General features: G+C 42.1%; 3 protein-coding genes across 3 annotated transcripts; 1 reads left to right on the forward strand and 2 right to left on the reverse strand.

Annotated features, from left to right (window-relative positions):
* Window positions 1-7,889: 7,889 nt before the first annotated feature.
* BJ212DRAFT_1272427 (uncharacterized protein) lies at window positions 7,890-8,123 on the forward strand (the record flags this gene model as incomplete). The annotated part of the gene is made up of 1 exon (XM_041331015.1): window positions 7,890-8,123. A coding segment is annotated over one exon (234 nt), but the record flags the coding sequence as incomplete, so codon positions are not given.
* Window positions 8,124-8,262: 139 nt separating this feature from the next.
* BJ212DRAFT_1481092 (uncharacterized protein) lies at window positions 8,263-8,739 on the reverse strand (the record flags this gene model as incomplete). Its single annotated transcript, XM_041340206.1, has 1 exon — window positions 8,263-8,739. One exon carries the CDS (start codon window positions 8,737-8,739, stop codon window positions 8,263-8,265), a length of 477 nt encoding a protein of 158 aa, XP_041192829.1.
* A 102-nt stretch (window positions 8,740-8,841) lies between these two features.
* BJ212DRAFT_1299872 (uncharacterized protein) lies at window positions 8,842-9,286 on the reverse strand (the record flags this gene model as incomplete). The annotated part of the gene is made up of 2 exons (XM_041332929.1): window positions 8,842-8,991; window positions 9,044-9,286. 2 exons carry the CDS (start codon window positions 9,284-9,286, stop codon window positions 8,842-8,844), a joined length of 393 nt encoding a protein of 130 aa, XP_041192830.1.
* Between the last annotated feature and the right edge of the window lie 606 nt (window positions 9,287-9,892).

Raw genomic sequence — 9,892 nt, forward strand, 5'->3', positions numbered from 1 at the left:
TATCAACTTCGGTGTAAAAGGTGAGTGCCCAACCCATAGCACTATCTTCAGTCATATACGCAAGGGTGGTAATGACTTTCTTTTCGTCGGTGTTATAGATCATAGCATTAAGCGCAAAGTATGCTTTAATTGCATACAACCATTGTAAAGCCTGCTGAGGGCTCCCATTGTAGGTGGAAGGGGCTCCAGCTTTAAGTTCTGGGGTGTTGGTGACGGTGGACATCCTGATCGTTCTGGTCTAGTGATGTTTCTGTTTCAGGGGATGTTTTAGTCTCTCTCTGTCTTTCTTGTTTCTGGGTCTTGGGACCTCTCGGATGGAGAGGGTCAATAGATGACTTTAATCTTTTGTTACGAACTAGGATAGTTGCGACAACAGCTACTCAATAAGAGCAATGGCTGAGGTCAAGTCAGGACTTTACAAATGTAAAGGTCATAAGACAAGTCAAAGAGAGTGTCTCTAACTTGAATATCGGATCGGACGACTTAGGATTGGGGGTCCCAAGCGAAGGATGTTTCAGGTGAGAACCTAGTAGATTAAAGTGAAGATCTACTGAGTACATGACTGGGTATTTATAGTAGGTAACCGAGTCAGAGATAAAGAATGAGTCAGAGATAAGAGTGAGTCAGAGATAAGTCATCTAGTGATGGCTATAGCGATCATGATGTAATACAGATAAGAGAGATGAGTCACCTAATGACAACTATAGCGATCACGATGTAATACAAATGAGTAAAGGTTTGGGGAAATGGATAGGGGTGGGGAAATGGATAGGGGGCAGACGTGACTGTAACAGGATGTCATTCCTCAGGATTGCAATGTTCTGTCGATCAGACCCTTTTCACATGAAAAGCAATGACAAGCAGACTTGCCCACAAACTGACAGCACTGAACACTTCTGTAGCCAACATGTCTCAATGGTGGCAGTAAGAGCCTGAGCTCTTGCACAAATAAAGAATGGGATGCCAGTCAATCCAGTGCATACTTGCTAAGGGATGTCGTGAAGCTCTCTAGATATGAGACTGTCATACCTGAACCAGTTATTAGATGTTGATGCTACGAACACAGTGCAAAGTGGCAGACAGAGCAGAAGTCGACACAAGGGAGTCCTAGCAACTGTGTACCTGCAAGGATGAGCATGCTGAGGAGGATATTTGACCTGTATGAGATCAACTTGAATGATGTGAGTATCACTTGGCAGTGGGATTGAAATATTGCAGATTGAGGGTGATTATGACAAGTAAACTTGAAGAAATTGTGCCAAGTACCAAGCACTGATATCACATACCCATGTCATATGCAGCATCCCCACCACAACACACCAGCTGTAAAGCCACACACAAACCACACCAAATATTGTCCAATTTGCCAATCCTTGATCATGTCCATCAAGTTTGCTGTTGAGTTCAATGACATGACCAATCAAAGGAGTCGAAAATTTAGGGTAACAAATGTCACTAGATGTCATTAGCATAAGGAGAAGCATCACAGGAGAGAGAGTGAGAAGGAAAAAAAAAACATTTGCAATTAAAAGCCTTGTTGAAAGGTGAAGAATAGAGAAAGTTGAATGCATCACTCAGGGTACGGAGTGATGATAGCCAAAGGCTGGAAAGAGAGGATGCAATGGCAGGCTGGAGAATGATATTTGTGAAATGAATCATGCAGATGAAGCGGGAGCAATGAGATATGAAGGAGAGAGACATGAGACAAGTGAGCAAAGGGTGAAGGGTGGCAGGAGCTAGAGCTGGCGATCCCTAGGATAACATCTGGGGATTTTGCTGTCTTTTATGGCTCAAAGGGTAGGTAAGGTGGAATAGATGGAGTAGATGTCTGCATGCCATCCTTTGCTGTATTGGGGTTGGAGAGCTTGTCCATTTCCAAAACCTGCCTTGTGACAACAGAAAAGGTATCAGTTGCGCATAGTTTGAGAGATGGGAAGGTGTTTCTAGTGTGTCTTTTGTAGCTTGCAGAAACAAGTACACTGGTCTTGCCTTCTAGAATTGCACTAGCTTGTTGAACCACAAGGGATGCTGATGGTGTCTGCATTGACATTGGATGGGCAAGGAGAGGGTCAATGGAAGTACCATAATTATGTAGCTGTACTAGAATTTCAAGCAAGTTTTAATACTGACCCAGCCAAAAGCCTAAAGGTAATGACACACACAGGCCTAAGTGGTTATATCTGCTGATGCTCATGGCCTTGATTCCAAACCAATTAATGAACCAAGGTATTGGCAGCATCAGTGTCAGATGCATTGCTGGCATAAGCAATTCTTGAGCTTGAGCAATGCATTAAATCTTGCTCTCAATGAAAAAAGGCAGTGTACATTGGATGCGAAGAGCCACTGCATCCTATAGTGATGTCATTTTATAGCAATGAAATAAGCTCTATGACAAACTGATATTCCAATTGCATGAGTCAATGATCCCAAATATCTTCAACTGATGACTTGTGCATGAATAGCGCTGGCAAAGGTGATTGTACTGTGAGTATCACTTTATCATTTGGCATAGCTGTGTGTGAAACTAATGGCAGTTGCAAAAATTTTGCACCTGTGGTAATAAAAAAGGAAATACATACTATGAATGCATTCCCAATGGCATGTGTAATCTTTTCAGATCACACTGGCAACACCAGCTAGCTTTCCCTGTCATGTAAATACTATGGTTAACTGAAGGATCAGCAACAATCTCAAAGATTGTGCACTTTGACTGTGGGATCACAGATGGGAATTGGAGGATATTTATGAAGCATTTGGTGTTAGTGAGAGAAGCTGCTACCACTGGAAATGGATCTTTGAGGAGTGTGGTACTTCCATGAAGCCCCCTTCTCCAGTCACAGGACATACTCAAACAATCATGTGAGTGCTGCTAACAGCTGTCCAAGATCTCTTTGCTGAGGACTGATGAGGTCTGTATGTGGCTTGCAATTGAGCATGATCTCATTGTCAGGACTTCCACCCTGTCACGCAATCTCAAGGATGTTGGTCTCACTCAAAAACTTGCTTCTGAATGTCATGAGGTCTGTCGAGAGGAATTTAATGCTAGTAATATGTCCATATAACATGTAGTGAAAGTAGTGGGGAGGGCTAACAGTGTCTGAAAAACTTGTACAAGTCACAGGAGCTTTCCCTAGCATCCAGGACATGACATTAACATGTATTTCCTTTTTCATCACCATGGATGCAAAATATTTACCACTGCCATTTAATAGCTAGACTCAGAGAAGGCCACTGTCCACTGTGCTTTCACTTTCACTGTTGCTGCATGTGAGCATCAATGGTTAGCAGATGTTATATAAGCAGATAACTCCCTATTAACTATTCACCAACTATACTAGATAGTCATGCAGGTTCATGTGTCTCATGAGTTTGTGTTTTCACTCTAGCACATGCAATTCTACACAGAATCCCTATGTATGTCACATATGGGTACTCCCCAGCATAATACACATTGTCATATTTTTTTTCCAAAAAAAACCAAGTGGTTCTCATGCCAGGGCCCAGTTTATGGTGCTAGAGGCTAATTTTGCACATAGAATGTACACTCCAGCAGTCATATCATCACAGAAAATTCTGAAATGGCACATGGGGATTGTACATGACTAGACCATATTAAAATAAATACTCTGAGGACTACTTTCTTGATAGAATGATGTGCAGTACAATGCCAAAATGTGATGAAGATATCATTGTGCCAATCTCACTTGCATTGGGTTGTGTGGAGTGTAAAATGGGTTGACAGCAGGGTGTGACATAGTGTGACAAAAATGCGAACTTGAGAGACAATCCTACTCTGCTACATGGTAACTCTCTGCTGGACTCAATTCTTCATATCTTGAGAAAAAAAGTAGCAGGCATTGTATTTTAGACATCAGGCTATCCAATGGTAAAATAATTATACTATTTGGCCCAGACATTGAGGAGCTATTGTCATTGCAAAAAAAAATGTGAACTCTGGTAACCATCAGTAGTACTATGTGTTGAGAATAACAAGCTGAACACATCCCTACTAATCAAGAAGCCAAAGTTGGAGAGATATTGGAGTATCTGAGTTATGTCAGAGAATGAATTATATATATGTGTGTTAGGAGTTAGCCAAATGTGATAATCTCCTATTTCCTTGAAAAAAAGCCCTACTACTAAGCCTATGATAAAGTCTCTTACCTAGCTCAAACTCCTCATTCTAAGACTATGGCTTACCACTCACTACATCAGCAGTATATAGCCTCTTATGTACAATTTATGGCCTTTTGAGCACTCTTCCAACCTGCATGAACACCAGAGGACATAGCACAAGAGCTTAATATGGACATAAATTGTGTCACAGCCATACAACAAAACCACTACCTTGGCCCCATTCTTGTTCCCCTGCCCTCAAATCTGGCAGTTTACACCTTGCATGGGAATGGGCAAACAATCCTGCCAACCACAAACATTTCATTAATATGCTCTGAGTCTCTCTAGAAGTATTAAGTCCAGACTCAGCTGTCATATACTCCCCACCAGGCATCATCCAGCAATGTCTCAGTTCTTGGGGATGTGGCCCAACCCCTGGCCTTTGCCCTGGAGGCAAGTTTCCTCCTTGTCAGGTTGTTCCAGGTTAGCATCTGGCATTTCTTCATCATTAGATGGGGTTGCTGGTAGTGTGGGAGTAGCAGGTGGGATGGGAGGAGCTGGACTCAGTGAAGACTAATTTGGCCACTTCCTTAGCTGTGTAAGTGGTTCTACTAGGTACCAGATGTACCATACTACTAAAGAGATTGATAATGACAGTTATCAAATTGTATTCACCATCCCTGTCCTTAGACAAAGACAGTTGCCCCAGAAAGTATTACAGTGCCCCACTCTTTTTCCCATCATCACTGCAGACACCTTATGGCTGTACTCTTGATGCTTCCTTTTCACTGTGCTGTTTCCTCATGGTCTCTCTTACAGTGGCTCAAAAAACTGTCCACATGTTTTGACATTTTTCACTATCTATGATATTGTGTGAGAACGAACAAATGCCTCAAGGACATGCTTATAGCACATTGTAGTATGGCTTCAGGGCTTTCATTTGAGCCCTACACCGTGGGAATCAGAGGAGATATGGTGGAGATACAAGGCTCACAAAATGGTGACTCATGCGGACAGTTTTTTGAGCACATATTAAAATTATATAAATCATCATTTATGACACCATAACAATCATGCCACCATTAAATAAATTATAAAGTGGTGTCATTATGTCATTTTAAAACCATATCTAACTATACAAACCAAAAATTTCCATATGTCATGGTTATATTCACCATGAAAGCCACCCCCCCTGCTCAAAGGGATAATATCCTCTCTCTTTCCTATTCTGGCCTCTCTGCTTGTCAAATTTCCTCTAGAACTGGAGTATCCAAGTCCACTGTGGCCAAGTTCATCAAAGAAAGTCACACAGACAAGGAAAATTTCTGTGAAGGGCATCCATCCAAGCTCACCTCTACTGATAGGAGGGCTATTATTCAACATATCACTACAGGAAAGGCTGATAATGCTGTCCAGGTCACCTATTACATCAATTCCACCATCACATTCCCTGTCTCTTCACACACTGTGAGAAACATTCTCAAGACAGCTCATCTCAGGTCAGTAACAAGGAAGAAAAGGCTCTCCTCTCTATTACACATATACAGAGATGACTAACCTTTGCCTTAGCCCATCAGAATTGGATTACATGGACTGGAAGCATGTTATATGATCATATAAGACCACAATAAATAGGATTGGGTCAGATGGCAAGGTATATATGTGAAACAAGAAGGGTGCTAGTCCTCTCTGCATATGTGTGATAGAGAGGAGAGCCTTTTCTTCCTTGTTACTGACCTGAGATGAGCTGTCTTGAGAATGTTTCTCACAGTGTGTGAAGAGACAGGGAATGTGATGGTGGAATTGATGTAATAGGTGACCTGGACAGCATTATCAGCCTTTCCTGTAGTGATATGTTGAATAATAGCCCTCCTATCAGTAGAGGTGAGCTTGGATGGATGCCCTTCACAGAAATTTTCCTTGTCTGTGTGACTTTCTTTGATGAACTTGGCCACAGTGGACTTGGATACTCCAGTTCTAGAGGAAATTTGACAAGCAGAGAGGCCAGAATAGGAAAGAGAGAGGATATTATCCCTTTGAGCAGGGGGGGTGGCTTTCATGGTGAATATAACCATGACATATGGAAATTTTTGGTTTGTATAGTTAGATATGGTTTTAAAATGACATAATGACACCACTTTATAATTTATTTAATGGTGGCATGATTGCTATGGTGTCATAAATGATGATTTATATAGTTTTAATATGTGCTCAAAAAACTGTCCGCATGAGTCATGATTTTGTAAGCCTTGTATCTCCACCATATCTCCTCTGATTCTCATGATGTGGTGCTCAATCCAAAGCCCTGAAGCAGCACTACAATATGGTATTAGCATGTCACTGAGGTCTTTATGTATTCTCACACAATATTGTAAATAGTAAAAAATGCAAAAACATGTGGACAGTTTTTTGAGCCACTGTACATCAATCTTGACCAGTGAAGCCTGGATTTACAAGCTCATTACAGGCCACCCCGATAGAATCTGCCACAACCTCAGTGTCAACTTAGAAGTCTTTGAAGCATTGGTCTGGATTCTTGAACAACACGGTATCAATCAGTCTTGTAATGGTGTCTCTATGGAGGAACAGCTAGGGATATTTCTGTATGCTTGTGTGATGGGTCTTTTGACTCACCATCTTGGTGAACAGTTCCAGCGCTCCCCTCACACCATTGCCAGGTAAATATTCAGTGTGTCAGCTCATTGGTATCCATCTCATGTACTATTTTATGTAGATATTTCAAGCACCTACTTCTATTTTTTTTCGGATAACCCATTCTATACATTACTATTATGAACTCAGATAGAGCATTGTTCCAATAAAGGAATCAAGATCAGGGTTGATCAAGGACTAAGCCTTATTGAGTCAATGCCTCCCTCAGGAGCAATTGTCTAGACTCCTGCAGGATCTAGAGTTCAAACGGGACAATGGCTAGCCTCCTTCCCAAGGAGCTAGAGATCAAGTATGAAAGAGAACCGAGTAGATTCAAGTTAGAGAAAATACAAGTGGTAACTAGGGTTTATATATGTAAAGGAGTTGTGCACAGACCAAGCTGGGCAAAGGGTAACTAGTACTGGAAGGTTCATGAGAAAACAAGGTATGAGTCAGAGATAAGAGAGACCATGGGGAAACAGCACAGTGAAAAGGAAGCATTAGAAGTACAGCCATATAGGAGTCCGCAGTGATGATGAGAAAAAGAGTGGGATACTGTAACAATCACAAGTTCACATACCCACCATCAAGACATCCCTTTCCCCCAAAATAGCAGATGACCCTTGCTTTCATTTTTTCAACCAATGTATTGGCACTGTAGATGGCACACATATCTGAATTTTTGCCTCACTTGGTGAACATTCCACCATGTGCAACTGCAAGGGATATCTATCCCAGAACTATCTCTTCATGTGTGACCATGAATTTTTATTTATTTACTCACTTTGTGGGTAGGATGGCTCTGTCACTGATGTAACACTCTGGAACAATGCATGCAGCCATGACTTGCATTTTCCCCCAGGCAAATACCTACTCACAGATGCAGGCTTTGGGACATGTGATGCACTATTGGTACCATACTGTGGTGTCCACTACCACCTGAATGAATGGTGTCAGGCAAATCTTCAGTAAGACAAACCCACTGAATTTTCAGCTTCTAACATCTGTCTAGGCCACAGGCACCAGAGAAACTGTTCAATCACTGGCATGCTTTGCTTCACAACATCATTAAATGCATCTTTGGGGTGATAAAACAACAATGGTGCATCCTCTAACTCCCACCAGAGTACAAGATGGATGTTCAAGCACACATTCCAGTAGCACTTTGTGCTTTGCACAATTTCATTCATAGATACAACCCTACTATGTTTGATGAAGATTATGATAAAGATATTTTAGGGCATAAGGTCAAAGAAGGCGCAGCTGAGCTGAATGAGCTGGGGAATGGACCAGCAAATACTTGGGAGAGGTGGAGAGTGGATCTTTGTCATGATACTATTGCTAGGGCTATGTGAGATGATTTTGTTGCAGTGCACGCTGTGTGAGGCAATCCAGTTCATGTAGCATAGTTACAATGTATCTCAACAATTCAGTATAACAGTCATTTGCATGTATTACCATTGCTAGATACATGGAATTAAATGGATGAAGAGTTCAATCAATATTCATGTTAGCATGAACTTCAGCCAATCTCTTCTGCACCCAAGCAGCCCTCAAATTAGCATTCATGTACAGAAACACAACCACCTTGTCTTTGTTCTTCAAAAATAATGGCATCATCTCCAACTTATCTCCATCTGATATGTTGGTAGCCAAAGTGAGGACTTTAACAGCACATGTGAAGTCAGAGGGGGGTGCAGGAGGGGGTGCAGGAATCATGGGTGCAGGAATATGCATGGTGAGTGGCTTGCTCATCTCTTGGAAAGTGCTAGCAAGTGATGATATTGCTGTACTACCCTCCTGCTGTGCTTTGGCAGCCACAGATGGTGGGCAAGAACATTTGCTTGATGGACTTGGACTGTCGACATCAGACTTGAGTGCACTGGCTTTGCGCTTGCCCCAGCTAGCACTTGTCAGTGCTGAAGGAGGGCTTGTGGAAGGGATGTGCGATACATGTGCAGGAGGACCCATGGTAGTAGGTATAGTAGCTTATAATAATGGTACCATACTAGTAGGAGGGCCCATGCTAGCAGAAATTTTATTCATGGCAACAGATAGCTCACAAAGGTCGAGTTAATTGGTGCCAGACAATGTGGAGCCTGCCTTCTGCCTCTGGATCCAGTGAACATGGATTCCTTTTGCTGTACTGCTGGCTGCCAAGAGGTTGAATATGGTGAAATGCAGGAATCTCTTGTTCTGGAATTGCTTGGCATGAGGATGGGACTTAGGGAATAATCAGATTGATAAGAAAAATGATGATAAGCACAGTACTCACCTTCACATACCCCACCCAAGCACTAAGCTGAGCTATTGTCCATGCAAGCCCCCCATCATCTGTCCACATGGACCCTGATGATGACCCTCCAAATCTGAGGTCTGCTGCAGCATGGTAACTGGTCTTGAGAGCAGAAAACTTCATCTTGCAGGCAGTGTCATTCTTCTCACCACCTTTCTGATCTTGAAACTGCTCTGCAAGCACTCTAGCTGCTTTCATATATGTGGCTTTGGGGTAGGTCATCCTATCTGTACCCACCTTATTTTGATGGAGGAAATCTAGGAGGGCTACCTGCTCTTCAACTGTCCAGTGTGCAGGCTCTTTGCAACTGGAGGCCTTGCCTTTGCCTTTGGCTTGAGCATTCTGTCAAGGCTCAGCTACTGAAGTGTCTGTAGATACTGGTGAATGACAAGAGTGACAAGACATGATGGATGAGTCTGTATCTGACAGCATATCAGGGGGATATCAGAGGGATATGAACTGATAGATAAGAGAAGTCATGTTTAGCCATAATGCAGTCAGCTATGGACTACTTCTCATGTTGTTACTAGTAATTTTGTTGTCTTCCAACACTATAATGATGTTATTCTCAAATATTCATAGTTTGGGGGGTCATTTTGCCTCAGCATGACCATTTGTGAGCTATGCTCATTGCAGGTAGTGTCATGCTCCTGGCAAAACTGTTAAGATGACAGGTGAGCTTGCAGGAAGGATAAGGTACTAGAATATATATATCTCAGTCTTGGTACAAAGGACTCTTTGTATATCAGTAACTACCTAGAATATATATCTAATGATTCTATCAGCTGATTGTGCAAAGACTAAGGTATCAAATACTTACATCTCAGT

Source organism: Suillus subaureus, assembly GCF_016647635.1.
Source record: "Suillus subaureus strain MN1 chromosome Unknown BJ212scaffold_17, whole genome shotgun sequence".
NCBI lineage: Eukaryota > Fungi > Basidiomycota > Agaricomycetes > Boletales > Suillaceae > Suillus > Suillus subaureus.